This window comes from Carcharodon carcharias, chromosome 7 (assembly GCF_017639515.1).
Source record: "Carcharodon carcharias isolate sCarCar2 chromosome 7, sCarCar2.pri, whole genome shotgun sequence".
Lineage (NCBI taxonomy): Eukaryota > Metazoa > Chordata > Chondrichthyes > Lamniformes > Lamnidae > Carcharodon > Carcharodon carcharias.
In genome coordinates, this window is record NC_054473.1 from 107,746,344 (window position 1) to 107,762,120 (window position 15,777).

At 45.5% G+C, this 15,777-nt stretch overlaps 1 protein-coding gene across 4 annotated transcripts in view; it reads right to left on the reverse strand.

Annotated features, from left to right (window-relative positions):
- Window positions 1-2,138: 2,138 nt before the first annotated feature.
- Window positions 2,139-15,777, reverse strand: part of slc38a7 (solute carrier family 38 member 7) — a 31,399-nt gene continuing 17,760 nt past the window's right edge. For 2 of the 4 annotated variants that reach the window (XM_041191442.1, XM_041191440.1), the window contains exons 7-11: window positions 15,245-15,359; window positions 11,280-11,427; window positions 8,133-8,326; window positions 7,465-7,519; window positions 2,139-5,560 (exon numbers count right to left, since the gene is read on the reverse strand). In XM_041191442.1, the coding sequence (XP_041047376.1) occupies window positions 5,458-5,560; window positions 7,465-7,519; window positions 8,133-8,326; window positions 11,280-11,427; window positions 15,245-15,359 (615 nt within the window). In that variant the 3' untranslated portion in view covers window positions 2,139-5,457. The remainder of the gene's footprint in view (window positions 5,561-7,464; window positions 7,520-8,132; window positions 8,327-11,279; window positions 11,428-15,244; window positions 15,360-15,777) is intronic. The other 2 variants (XM_041191444.1, XM_041191443.1) reach the window with 2 other exon arrangements.

Genomic DNA, 15,777 nt, shown 5'->3' on the forward strand with positions numbered 1-15,777 from the left:
ATTGTAGCACAGAGACCAAAGCAAATCGCACTGAGACCAAAGCAAATCGCACTAAGTTGAGCCAAATGAAAACTAGCAATACCTCACCTTGTAAGAGAGAGTAGGTCAGAACAAATACCAACGCTAGTTAGAGAAGAGTTGTTATCAACAATCAGAATTATCTTCCATATGATTGAAAGAAGAAAGAGCTCAAACTGATAGAAATGAGCTCAATATGGCCACTCTGAGATTTCCTAGTCCTATTAAAAAGGGACACTGGCAGTGTTCCTGGGGCTGCCTTTAATGGTCTGAAAACTCATGTTCCAGGAGTGATTCCCTCACTGCTGCCACCATCCTGGTTATTCTCCTTCTATCGGAGTGACGCACAATCTCTGGGTAACTAGGGTATGGGCAGCTCGCCCACAGCCAGAAACAAAATGGTGGATCCAGCACAATGATCATTAGGAAAAGATAAATCTCACCCAGAGGCAGATTCAGAACCTCCCACATCACACTTTCATATTCAGGTTGCAGCATTGCCCTGGGTAATGGTTTTAGCACCAGAGGCAATCGTGTCCATGAAATGGGATATTAACATGTCCTCGGAATCAGGCACCTCCTCACAGCCCAGTGGAAACTCTTGGACAGGGAGGCTCATAGCAGAGTCTGGAACAGGGCCCTGCACACACAGGAAATCCTCCTCGGCCCAGCCTGGGGCCCTGCGCACACATGGAGTCCCCCCCACCCCCTCAGCCCAGATTGGTGCTGTTGCTATTTTGAGGTAAAAATTCCATTTTGAAATGTGGCTTCTTTTGTAATCTGAAGGTTGCTAATCATTGGAATGTTCAAAAGAATCAGTTTCCTTAGGGAGCTTTTTAATCAATCTTTCAAGATAAATGTTAAAGATGATTGTTATCAAATGTCACACTGCTGAATAAACTGCTTTCTCCAGAAAATAACTTTTGATGCTTTTATTACACAAGCTCTTCCCTGTATGGTGAACAAAACAGCTGTGTTCAGCTCCCCATGAGGAGGCGAGTGTTCCACTGGGGCCTCCGAGGATCCCCTACAGGGCTTTACCGTGAGCAGGCAAGGGTACCTCCCCCCGGTCCAGGCCTCCTTGCCGGGGGTCGAGGCTCCTACAGAGGGTGAGGCTGAGCTGCAACACTGTTCCCCTACAGCAGATGCAGCAAGGCATTCAAATCTCTGATGACTTGAGAACTGGACGATCCCACCCAGTGGGTTCATTCATTCTCTTCTGCTTAATTATAAAAATATCAGAGGGAAGGAAAAGGCTGTTTGACTAACAGTCAAAATCCCCCAAATAGGTAATGGAGATAGTTTGATTTCTGTTTGGTTTGGTGGAAGACTGGTCATCTCAGCTGACCAATGTGTGTGGATTTCTTACACACTGTGCTTTTTGGAAAAGGTCAGCTGATGAACAAGAGCTCATTCAACAGAAGTACTTTTGAAGTATAGTCACAGTTGAAATGTAGGATAACTGACAATATGTTCCCAATAACAGGTCATGACTGGATAATCTGTTTTGCTGTTTGAGGAATAGATGTTACTTAGGACGTCAGAGGGCCCCTGCTCTTCTTTAAATAGTGCTATGGATTTTTTTTTTTACACCCACCCGAGGGCAGAGAAGGTCTTGGCTTAATTTCACAAACAAAAGACAGCACCCTCAACAGTATAGCATTCCTTCAGTACTGCAATGTACTGTCAGCCTGGGTTACGAGGTGACACAACCAACAATTCCCAGAAATATCTACTCTAAACATAAAAGCACCAAATAATCAAGGGTTAGGGAAAGATAACGCTAACATTTCCTCTCAGATAGCCAGACCACATGACCTACTCCTACCCTGAACACCAGCTTGGCTATGCCTCCTGCTTGCTCAGACTCAAAATGCCTCTTGCAATTAAAAGTAACCTCAGCAGTTTTCTGCCCCAATCGTACATGCAAGAAAACTATATGGACGACTCGGGGCAACCCGTGTGAATATTATGGGATGACAGGTATTGAAGAACCAAACTCTGGGCCCAGTTTGATCACAATGGGCATTGACAATAAATGTCAGCCAATCTGGATCCCCTCTCTTCTACCTCCAACTCCTGGCTCAATGTGATGAAATAATGTGACAGAATTTGAATCATTGAGTGCTCAGCGTTTATTGAAGTCAGACATGGTGGAATGGTACGAGATGCGTCCTAAGTGACTGTTAAACAAGAATCACTGCATTAATGAGGCCCATTGGTTCAGTTTATCCATGCACAGAGCTCAGGTTGAAGAGCCCAGACTCTCTCCTTGACGCTTAATAACATTGTGTTGAGAGCCAGAGTTACACATCCTGATCACTATCTAGTACCCCATTCAGGAAACTGGACAAAGGGACAGGCCTGCCACAGTCAAATACCTTCGCTACATTCACTGCCCAGGTACAGTCACAGAAGGTTAGGTAATGAGGAAGGTCAGTGGCCATGAATCCAAATTCTCATCTAGCAGGGGTGCCTCGAGAAGGGACAAGGAAATATAAGCTAAACTCGTCCTTTGAGCCAGTGTTACCTCCACTTGGAGAGGTTAGATCCAAATTTTCAGGAATTTCTCTCCCTTCAAATATTTCCCCTCAGGGGACACATTTTCATTTAATACCTTCATATAAAAACCTCACATACAAGGAGTTACTTTGATGCATAGTGCATTAACATCAGGTCATATCACAGCTTATCTTACACATAACCAAATCCTTCTAACTGTCATAGGTAAATAACTGGTGGTTGATGAAAGACTGTTAGCCAGGACACCAGGGCTGCCACGAGGTACAGCATTCAGCTGGAACAGGATAGATGGAGCCTCACCTGAAGAGCATCAACCTCGACACTGCATTACTCACTCAATTCTTATGGAAGTCTTGGCCTAGATTAGTCTCGAGTAACACTTTCCAGCAGTTGATAGTAGTCAGGAACTCTGGTCTCCTTCCTTCACCCAGTCTATGGAAAACTACTTGCATTTATATAGCACCTTTAACTAGTAAAACATCCCAAGGTACTTCACAGGAGCGATGATCAGACAAAATCTGAGTAACACCAGAAGATATTAGGATAGGTGACTGAAGGCTTGGTCAAAGAACACGTGAAAGAGTGTCTGAAAATGAGGGAGAGTGGCAGGGAGGTTTAGGGGCGGAATTCCAGAGCTCAGGGTCCAGAGAGAAGACATGGCCGCCAATGAAAGGGTAAAGGAAATCGGGCATGGGCAAGAGGTCAGAATTGGAGCAGTACAAATATCTCAAGGTGGGGAGGGGTATTGGGCTAGAGGAGGATACAGAGAAAGAGAATGGCTATGGAGGAGCTGGATGCTCGGCTATCTCTCAGCCATGGCTGTGATTGCTTAACTCAGTGCAGACCAACGATTGAGCCTTGTGGTGTGTGGGCTGATTCACAGCCCAGTTAAGGCAGTTATCACTGCAGCATAAGTATTCTTTCAGTATAGTATATTTTTAAAGAAAGTGGATCTAGTGAAAAATGTAAATTTTACAAAAAGTTGAGAACCATTAGACAGCAGCAGTGACTTTCATTATCAAACACAGAGATACAGATACAGGCTGGCTGACTGGGAGTCTGCGTGTTTCAGAGGACGGGCTTCACTGAAACAGGAAAGAGCAGTTTACAGCTGCCAACCCAAACCCACATCTGCAACCTGGAATTAGTGGCTGGTAAGTTGCCTGATTCTGCCATTAAACTAACCCTGTCCTACAGCTCAACAGCCGTGAATCAGAGCTTCTTCCCTCTGTCAATCATTTCAGTGGTGCCCTCCCTCCCCAGCTGTGGGAGAAATGGACAGCAACCAGATCAGTAAAGACCATCCCGAGATTTCGGCAAAGGATTTGCTTTGCACAGCCTTCCTGTCCCTCCAATGAATATTTTTAAGGCTGAGTTAGATAGATTCTTAATTAACAAGGGACTCAAAACAGTATTGTGAGTAGAGGGGAAAGTAGAGTTGAAGCCAAAATCAGATCAGCTGTTAATTTTAATCAAATGGCAGAGCAAGCTCAAGGGGCTGAATGCTCCTAATTCATATGCATGTAATATCAAGCTTGGGGCAACACTGGTGAAACGTAGCAGCAACAGCTGCTCAGAAGCTGCCTGATGCTGTCACTAAGGATAGAAGGTGACTGGTGACTGGGAAAGAGGAATCAGGAAAGTTTCTTTTTATTTGTTCACGGGATGTGGGCTTCACTTGCTGGGTCTGCATTTACTGCCCATCACTAATTCCCTGGAGAAGGCGGTGCTGAGCTGCCTTCTTGAACCGCTGCAGTCCCTGTGGATGTATGTTCAGTTATACTAAACATGGGAGCTCAGGGCACTGGGTGTTAACAGGATGAGTTGGACATCAGACTCCCCAGTTATTCTAGAGGGAAATCCCTTCTGAAGAGCCTGTTCGAACCTCAGCTACTGACCAAAACTGCAACAAGCTGCATAGAGCTCGATAAATAAACAGTAGCTCAACACAGTAACACACAGGGCAGAATTAGTGTCACCAGATCTGTGAAAGCTAGAGTTAGTAATGGGCTCAGGGAGGGAGAGGATGTTCATGTGCTTGGTGTTTCAATGAGAACTGGGCCTATTGTCAACTGCACTATTTTATTGCTGTCAGAATGGCCACAAGATTCAGACAGAAACTGTTATGTTAAAAATCTCACCATAAAGAGCAATCGTTTACAAAGTTTTCACCAACATCATCACATCCACACTTGTAACACACAGACATGGGAGTACAATGCTGTGCTCAGACATAGTTAAGTGTCACGGTTCAACCACAAGCTTAAATAAGGTGACTGAAACTCACCCATTCCAGCTCAGTCCTGATCAACAAAGCTCAAATCATGCAGTGTGCCTCACCAGTTGGGACTGAGAGACATCCTGCCAGACAAAAAGATAAACCACATTCTGGAGAGAGAATTATCAGCACCATAGTCCCAGGATCAAGAACAGAAACAGGAGTCAAACTGCTGGCCATGCAGTTGGAAACAGAGAGGTCGCATTGAACCAGGTCTTCAGGGGAGAGGAGGGGGCGCTGGGGAAACACCCTAAAGTCTCCTGCCACCACAGCACCTGCTGCATAGTTAGTGACAGTGGAGTGCCTGAAAAATGTGCTGCCCCATTGCCTCAGCTACACACCGGACAGTTGCAGAGTAAACAGGACCTTGAGAAAAAAAAACTGATGAACAAGTGTTTGAGTGTCAGAATCACCCATACACTCATAAGCAGGAAGTACCAGAGCAGAGATTATTGCAGAATCTGATCGTGCCATGCAGACCCTGTTCTAGTCGTGTCTCAGCTCACAGGCCAGGCAGAGTCTCTGTAAACATTGTACTGATGATACAGTTCAGTTCCCTTAAGACTGGGTCGCTTAGCCACCAAGCCTCTTGTGTAAAATATTAAAGGAGGTGAAGAGAAAGCCTGCAAGGTCTGTGGTCACTTATGTATGTCCTGGTAGATAGAGTTCGCCGTGCTCTGGCCAAAGATGAAAGCTCCCATACACACCATGAGGATCCCACAGAGCACTAACGCCCACCAGCTGGAGTGAGACAGAGAAAATCATCCCATTAGTGAACAGAAACTCATCACCGGAAAACCAGAATAAAACAGAAGCTAATAAACGGTCAAGCAGACAAAGTAATGAATGGAGTTATTCAAATATATCCCAATTGTTAACACAGGTTTCTCTCTTTTCAGTGTAGAAGCAGCAACTCCTCAGACACTGGAGCAGTCTGTACCCACATGCAGCAAGGCACGGACAATATCCAGGTTTGGGCCAAGAAGTGGCAAGTAACATCTGTGCCACACAGGCACCAGGCAATGACCATCTCCAACAAGAGAAAATCCAATCATCTCCCCTTGACATTCAATAGCATTACCATCACTGAATCCCCTACTATCAACATTCTGGGGGGCTTACCATTGACCAGAAACTGAACTGCAGTAGTGATATAAATTCAGCAGGCAATAAGAGCAGGCTGGGAATTCTGCAGCAATTTTTTTTTATTCATTCACAGGATGTGGGCTTCGCTGGCTGGGCCAGTATTTATTGCCCATCCTAACTGCCCTTGAGAAGATGGTAGTGAGCTGCCTTCTGGAACTGCTGGAGTCCATGTGGTGTAGGTACACCCACACTGCTCTTAGGAATGACTCACCACCTGACCTCCCACAGCTTCTACAAGTACAAGTCGAGAGTGTGGATGCTCAAATGAGTGCAGCTCCAACAACACGCAAGAAGGTCGACAGAATCCAGAACAATGCAGTCCACATGATCGACATCCCATCCACCACCATAGAAATTCATTCCCTCCAACATTGATGCACAGTAGCAGCAGTGTGTACCATCTACAAGATGCACTGCAACTCACCAAGGCTCTGTCGACAGCACCTTCCAAACCCATGACCTCTACCATCTAGAAGGACAAGGGCAGCAAATACATGCCACCACCTGGATTCCCCTCCAAGCCACTCAGCATCCTGACCTGGAAATATATCACTGTTCCGTCACTGCCGCTGGGTCAAAATCCTAGAACTCCCTCCCTACACCACATGGACTGCAACAGTTCAAGAAGCTATTTCACCACCACCTTCTCAAAGACAATTAGGGATGGTCAAAAAATGTTCATCTAGCCAGTGACGTCGACATACAAAAAACAGTAGAGGTGTCACAAAGTTATTTTGCGTTTGCCTTTACATTAGAAGACGAAAAAAATGCCAGAAGTGGTGGGGCACTGAGGTTCAAAGGAAAATGAGGAATTATTTGTAATTATTATTAAAGAAATAGTACTGGATAGTACTGGAGATGTTAACGTGACTAAAAGTTGACAAATCCCCAAGACCTGATGGTCTACACCCTCGGCTTGTAAAAGAGATAGCTGCAGAAATAGTGGATGTGGTTATGATTTTTCAGAATTCTCCAACTCTAGAAAGTTCCCAACAGATTGGAAGTTGGCAAATGTGACATTGCTATTCCAGAAAGGGAGAAAACAGGGAACTATAGGTCAGTTAGCCTAACAGGGAACATTCTCCAGAGTCCTCTTGCCAACCAATCAGCGCACTCTCCTCAAGCAGTAAAAATTGCTGTTCCCTTCACAATTGGTATAGACTCCTCCCCCAGTCTACAATCCAAATATACCCCTCACCCCCAATCCACAATCCCAATAGAACCCTCCCCCAGTCTACAATCCCAAAAGATCCTTGCCCCCCCAGTCTACAATCCCAATAGACCCCTGTGCACCCCCCCAAGCCCACAATCCCAATAGAGCCCTACCCCTAGTCCACAATCCCAATAAGCCCCTCACCCAGTCTACAATCCCAGATTCCTTCAAATGAAATAGCTGTCAGTTTGTCCAAAGTATGATCATTTTATATACTCCACATCTCCCAGTTGGCACAAAATAGAAATTCAGCTAACGACAGTGATTTTATGCCCAGGATGTTTACCTGGCAGAGTCGACATGCTGGATTTCCGCAAGTTTTGCTTCAATCAGACAGAGTCCTAAACACAGAGAATACTACATTAATGAGAGCACAGACAAAATCTGTTTCTTCTGTCCCTTCTGGCAGTGCATTCCCAATCACAACAACACTGTCATAGAAATCTCATTCCACAGGGAGTTGCAGCCTGGCATTGACACTGCAGCCCTGACCCCAGTAACCTGCCAGTTAAAAGTCAACCACATGTCTGTGGGTCTGGAGTCACATGTAGGCCAGACTGGGTAGGGATGACAGATTTCCTTTCCTAAAGGGTATGAGTGAAGCAGGTGGGTCTTTACAATGATGCAATGGTTTCATGGCCACCATTACCGAGACTAACTTTTACTTCCAGATTTTTATTTAATTAATTGAATTTAAATTCCTCGTCCCTGTGGTGGGATTTGACTTCATGGCTCTGGGTTAGTTCACCACTAACATAACCACTATGCTACTGAAATCCCCCTGCTCTAGCTCCACAGCAATCTCTGCACACAGAAACTGGGAAGAGAACATCACACCATGCCTGTTTGCCCCTGACCCTTCAGGGGCTCCCTTCCCTGCCTGTCACCCCAGAGCTACCCGCCACCTTCGCTCAATCACCTCCCCACCCCACCCCACCCCAGCGAGTCATGCACCTGGGAAGACGAAGATGAAGCAGGCAGCCAAACCTCCAATCACAGAAATCACTTTCCCAATGTCTGGGATGAAAAGTGCCAGTACCAAGGTCAGGAAGAACCAGGTCAGGGTCTGCAGCACCCGGCGGCACCTCTCCCGTGTCATGTCGACATCCTCACCCTTGTAACGAAGCCAAAGGCCCTCAATCACCGCCCTGGATTGGAGAAACAGGAAGCACAAATTCAGAGACAGAGCGGGCGGGGGGGGACAGGGGTGGCCAGAGGGGAAGGGGAATGAGGGCTCCAGAGTGGTGGCGGGGGGGAGAGAAGAACCCCCCCACACACAGAGAGCTCATTGAGCCTCTCCATGTGTGGATACATCCTGACAACACATTGGGCTCATTTATCACCAGCACTGACCAGGAACAGCCATGGACCAGCTGCTGGCACGCTGCATGCCCTCCGGGGATGGGGGGTGGCGTGGTGTCTGCGTGCCCTGGTTTTCGGGGGGTGGAGGGGGGACAGGTTTTGTGCCCCTGAGGCAGGCTGTGTGCTCAGGGGTGGTGGTGGGGCTGCACCTTTCTCGTTTTTACTCCACTCCACCTTTCCTGAAGGTGGGCTCCTGTCCAGGTATAGCCCCAATCTCACGCTCAGTCGAAGTGGTCACACAACCGTGATTCTAACACAGGGACAGGGGCTCTCCTGAGACACAGAGCTGCAGAAATCCCCCTAGCCTAGAACAGAGTGCTACAGAGCAGCAATTTCAATCAAAGCACCCAGCCAGAGAGACTCTCAACTCTTCCATTGCTGCATCAACTGATTTATGAACAATTTCAAGTTGTTTCTGCCAGTGTAACCAGTTACATACTAGTTTGCTGAGGGCACAATATCAGGAGGCAGAGTGCGTTGTATGGACGGTTTTCAAAATGGTGAGAAGTCAGGAACTGTGAACAGAGATTTAGAGAACTAGGTACAGAACATACTAAAGAAATAAGTAACGAGGTACAGCACCCAATCAGAAAAGGGTTGCAAATGAATGGGGACCCTTGCTTCAGAATTGGCCAATTGCTCTTGGAGAGGAAACGGGCTGACCAAGACACCACAAGAATTATCTAGGAGCCATGAAAATGGAATATTAATGGTTTCTAACTGGGCCAATGACGGGAAGCCGTCAGTTTAGCAGGCACAAGAGAGAACGTTAATGAGCCAATATATATTTTGCCTGTCTTCCCATTGTTTGTGTGTAAACTGCTGTATCTCTCACTGCTTAACCAAGTGAGACATGCCTATGCAGAAAGTTGGAACTAAATAAGCAATGAATTATTTAGTCTAATTCGTTTATTGCTTAAATGTACTGTTTCTCGGAGGTAGAAATCGCCTCTAACTGGTGAAGAGCTGATGGGGTTATTCACCAACTACTTCACCTCAGGCTCTCACTCCCCCTGTAACCAAGGGTAACAGAATGGTGGATATTCCCTCAGTAAGGACTGGAATGGAAAAGGGAGAGAGCGATTATTTACAGTTTTATGTAAGCTCCTGGTCAGAATCCATCTGGAATAGCTGTGTTCAGAGCTGGACACCTCACCTCTAGAAGGAGATATTGGCTTTGGAACGGAGTGCAGTGCAGATTCAGCAGAATGATACCCAGACTGAGAGGGTTAAATAAGGACAGGTTCCATAAACCATCATGTGGCATTGCATGATGCACCTGATCGGGTGGAAATTTTAAATTAAATTTAAATTTTAAAATTAATAAAACATAGCCACAGAAGTAGTTGAAACCAGTTGACAGTATTTTTTTATTCATGGGATGTGAGCATCGCTGGCTAGGCCAGCATTTATTGTCCATCCCTAGTTACCCTGGAGAAGGTGGTGGTGAGCTGCCTTCTTGAATCACTGCAGTCCATGAGGTGTAGGTACATCCACAGTGTTGTTAGGGAGGGAGTTCCAGGATTTTGACTCAGTGACAGTGAAGGAACGGCGATATATTTCCAAATCAGGATTGTATGTGACTTGGAGGGCAACTTCCAGGTGGTGGTGTTCCCATCTATCTGCTGCCCTTGTCCTTCTAGATGGTAGTGGTTGTGGGTTTTGAAGGTGCTGCCGAAGAAGCCTTGGTGAGTTCCTTTATAATACAGGTCACACTGGCGTATTACATTCGAAGGGCTCGGGTCTATAATGAGAGAGTCTGTGATGAGAGGATCTGTAATGAGATCCCCCCATTTGTTCTCATGGGGGTGTTTAACATGACTAAAGGGTTTCATAGATGAAGGGGCTGGCTTAGGAGGAAAAGATGGACAGGTTGGGCCTGTATCCACTGGAGTTTAGGAGAATGAGACTTGATCTCATGGAAACATAGAAGATCCTGAGGGGATAAAAGCAAAATACTGCAGATACTAGAAATCTGGAACAACTCAACAGGTCTGGCAGCAGTGGAGAGATAAACTGAGTTAACATTTCGAGTCCGTATGACTCTTCTTCAGAGCCATATGGACTTAAAAAAATTTAACTGTGAATCCCTCCACAGATGCTGAGAAGATCCTGAGGGGACTTGACAGGATGGGTGCTGAAAAGATGCTTCCCTTTGTGGGAGAGACTAGAGCTTGGGAACATAGTTTAAAAATAAAGGCCTCCCATTTAAAAACAGAAATGAGGGGGAATATTTTCCCTTAAAGTTAGTCTGTGGCACCACAGGATGGCAGAGGCAACTTACTGAATATTTTTAAGACTGAGTTAGATAGATCTTGATTGACAACAGAGTCAAAGTCAGATGGTGTGTGGAAAGTGGAGTTGAGGCCACAATCAGATCAGCCATGGTCTTACTGAATGGCAGAGCAGGCTCGAGGGGCTGAATGACCTACTCCTGCTCCTAAATAGTATCCTTGTATGAAACTGTAATGGAGCTCTGAAACTTTCCAAAACAGCTGTTAAAGCTTTTCAAAATTCAAAACAGATTGAGAGATTTTTGTTGGTGAGTGGATGGAGTTAAGATACAGGTCAGCCATGACCTAATAGGCTCAAGGCGCTGAATGGTCTCCTCTGCTGAGCCCCAATTTCAGCAGCAAGGGTGCTGATGCCATGGACTAATTGAGGAGTGAGCATGGTTACCAAGCCTTTGTCTCATTTGCAGCCCTCTTTCCCACTCCCGGGCCCAGACAGAAGCCTTACCTGCCGCAGAAGTGAAGGATGGGGTAGGATGTGAGCACACAAAGGATGATGGAGGCGCGTGCAATAGTAACAGCGATATCGTTTGACGGGTAGGACAGCAATACATCAACATTCACACTGGATCCAAACGTCAGGAAACCACAGACTCCTGGAGAGAGACATTCCATCAGGAAACAGCAAGCTGTCGTACCCACATGCCTTGGGAACAAGTACAGGGAGGCCACTGGGGCCAGATTTAGACACCCTGCACAGATCACTGATACATAGGCACTTCAATTAAAAATAAAACATATGATCAGAGTGACTAAAGTCCCATCAAACACTCCCAGGACAGGTACAGCACAGGGTTAGATGCAGAGTAAAGCTCCCTATACACTGTCCCCATCAAACACTCCCAGGACAGGTACAGCACAGGGTTAGCTGCAGAGTAAAGCTCCCTATACACTGTCCCCATCAAACACTCCCAGGACAGGTACAGCATGGGGTTAGATACAAAGTAAAGCTCCCTATACACTGTCCCCATCAAACACTCCCAGGACAGATACAGCACGGGGTTCGATACAGAGTAAAGCACCCTCTACACTGTCCCCATCAAACACTAACAAGGGGGTTAAAGGTTATCGGGGTAGGCAGGAATGTGGAATTGAGGGCACAGTCAGATCGGCTATGATCTTATTGAATGGCGGAGGAGGCTCGACAGGCCGAATGGCCTACTCCTGCTCCTAATTCGTATGCATATTTGAATATAACTCCATCATGTTCGACTTGAAATGTTAACTCTGTTTCTCTCTCCCACAGGTGCTGCCAGACCAGCTGAGTATTTAGAGCAGTTTCTGCTTTTATTTCAGACCTTCATCATCTGCAGTATTTTGCTTTTAGTTCAGTGTACAATCCTCCAAAGTTCACTTGATTTGGGAACTATTCCTCTAGATTGGAAGATTGTGAATGTCACACTGCTAAAGAAAGAAAGAAAGCGGAACCAGGGAATTTTAGACCAATTAGTCTAACTTGTGTGGTTGAGAAATTGATTAAGGATAGAGTGACTGAATACCTTGAAAATTTTTAGCTGATCAGAGAGGGCCAACATGGATTTGTAAAGGGTGGGTCACACCTGATGAATTAGATTAAAATTTTTGAAGAGGTGACTAAAGTAGTGGACAGGGGAATGTCTGTGGATGTTATTTATATGGACTTCCAGAGGCACTTGATAAAGTTTCTCATTAGAGACTATTAGTTAAAGATAGGCCTCTTGGAATTGAAGGCAAACTGCTGACCTGGTTCTGAAATTGGTTGAGTAGCAGGAAGCAGACAGTAGGGATAATGGGCAGCCACACTAATTGGTAAGATGTGACTGGTTGCGTCCTGCAAGAATCTGTGCTGGGCCTGAACTATTCACGGTATTTATTAATGGCTTAGATGACGGGACAGAAAGCCACATGTCCAAGTTTGCTAATGACACAAAAACATGCAGCTTTGTAAAGAGTGTTGACGAAGGCATAAAATTACAAAAAAAACAATCAATTGATTCGATGAATGGGAAAAACTGCGGCAAGTGGATTTCAGTGTCGACAAATACGAGGTCATCCACTTTGGGTCTAAAAAGGACAGAGCAGGGTACTTTCCAAATGGTGAAAAGCCAGAAACAGGTTTGAGTTCAGATACATAGATCATAAAAATAATCAAAATACTAATGGAATGCTGGCCTCGAGATCTAGAGGACTAAAATGCAAGCTTCAGCTACATAAAAACCTGCTTAGTCCACACCTGGAGTTACTGTGAGCTGTCCTGGACACCACACCTTAGGAAGGATATACTGGCCCTGGAGGGAGTGCAGTGTAGATTTATCAGAATGATACCTGGACTCCAAGGGTTAAATTGCAAGGACAGATTACATAAACTAGAGTTAAATTACACAGAATTTAGAAGATTAAAGGCTGATTTAATCGATGTTTACAAAATACCAAGGGAACAGATAGGGTTAATGGTGAGAAACTACTTCCTGTGGTTGGAGAGTCTAGAACTAAGGGGGGCCTAGTCAAAAAATTAGAGCTAGGCCTTTCAGGGGTGAAATTACAGCTATCAACACACACAAAGTGGTAAGTGTTTGGAACCCTCTTCCACAAATGGCAATTGTTGGGAGATCAAATGTTAATTTTAAAAGACAGATTGATAAGTTTTTGCTAACCAAATGGATACTTAGCAAAGCGGGGTATATGGAGTTAGGTTGCAGATCAGCCATAACCTCACTGAATAGCAGACAGACTCAAGGCACTAAACGGCCACCTCCTGTTCCTATGTTCAACATCTTAATGTCTCAGGATCAATAGCACCATCTACTGCACCAATACTAATTCCCACACACCCTGTGCCACCCGATGTCCCATCAAGCAAATTGCTAATTTAAGGACTTAAGTGAACCTCATTGTCAAGTAGAAATTGGGGTAAGAATAGCCAAACTCATTTCACAGAGGCCCCTGCAGCCAGGCAGGGAAATAAATGTTCATCCCAACAGCCAGGACTGGATTTGAATTCAAGTCCCAGAGGTGAAAGGGAAACATATGACCTGCTCTACCTTTGACCTCCAAATCAAGGCATCGAGTCTGAAATTAGAAAAAATTTCCTCCAAATAAACATTGGAAAAACAAGCCATTGTGTCCTTCAGCAAACTCCATTCCTCAGCCAGACTCTATCCCTCTCCCTGATAACTGGAGCTGAACCACACCATTAGCTACCTTGGCATTCTATTTGCTAGAGATGAATTTCTGTCCAATAGCTTCTCCATTACCAAGAATGCCTACTAATATTTTCTAACTCCACCTCTGCCTCATCCCTTAAAAAAACCAACTTCATACCTTTGTTCTTTCTAGATTTGACTATTCCAACATGTTTCTGTCAGCTCTCACATCTTCCACCCTCCATAAATCTGAGCTCATCCAAAACTCTGCTTTCCATATCCTCTCATACCTAGTCCTGTTCATCCATTATCCCTGTGCTCACTGACCTACAATGGCTCCCAGTCAAGTACCACCTCAATTTTAAGATTTTCACCCTTATTTTCAAATCCCTCAGTGGCTACCTCCCTCCCTAACTCTGTAATCTCTTGCAGCCCCCAATCATCCGAGATATTGGTGTTCCTCTAATTCTGGCCTCTGTGCATTCCTCAGTTTAATCCCTTTTAATTGGTGACTGTGCCTTCAGCTGCCTGGCTCCCAAGCTCTGGAATTCCCTCCCTAAACCCCTCTGCCCTTCCACCACGTTTCCCTTCTTTAGGATGCTCCTTAAAACCTGAAATTAGAAAAAATTTCCTCCAAATAAACATTGGAAAAACAAGCCATTGTGTCCTTCAGCAAACTCCATTCCTCAGCCAGACTCTAACCCTCTCCCTGATAACTGGAGCTGAACCACACCATTAGCTACCTTGGCATTCTATTTGCTAGAGATGAATTTCTGTCCAATAGCTTCTCCATTACCAAGAATGCCTACTAATATTTTCTAACTCCACCTCTGCCTCATCCCTTAAAAAGCTTTTGACCAAGCTTCTGTTAATTTACCCTAATGTTGTCTTATGTGACTCACTGTGACAAATTCAGTTTGACAAAAGTTACTGTAAAACGCTTTGGGATAATTTACTATGCGATGGTTGGTGGGTAAGAAAGATGACTTGCACTTCTATATCTCCCATCACTACCATCAGAAGTCTCAAAGCGCTTTATAGCCAACAAAGTCTTCGAAAGGCGGCACCTCCAACAGTGCAGCACCCTCTCAACACTGCACTGAAACATCAGCCTTGATTTTTGTGCTCAAGTACTAGATTGGGACTTGAACTCATGGCCTTCCAACACAGGCTTCATTGTTCCCAACTGAGCCATGGCTGACACACTATATAAAATGAAAGTTGTTGTTTCTGTTGCTGTAGCCAGCCCCACCTCTCCCTCACTGTGTAGCGGAGGAATCGTGTGCCATACCTGTGCCTGTGTACACGAACAGACAGATCACCACAGCCGCTGTCACCACCCAGCCCCAACGCTGCACCGCCGGCCTCTCCATGCTGCTGAACACCGGAACACTGCTGACGTGACACTGTCAAAAACAGGAAAGAAACTGGTGTAATGATGGACAGGCAAGAGTCAAAATTATTTATATATAAGGTGAAAGAACACTTATCAAAGAGTGCATCAGACAGACAGCCCTTCCTGCCAACCCCCGGGCTCTGACAGATGCTGCTCCTGGAGTTGCAATAGCGATGTTCTGTCACGGGGTGGTGATATTGCTCTTTATATTCACAAGATGGCCTCTTCAGTCCATTTGACCTGGTCCGCCCAGAACAACCCCATGTGAACATTCCACCCACTGGCATTTATTAAGTGGATCTAGTGTCCTGTCTTCAATCACCTATCCCTGGATCCTCCTCATTGGAACGTAACCGCCACCTGTAAACCCTGAACCAGCTGACCCCTAAACCCCTTCCCCTGATCACATCAGCTATCATTGAAAACAG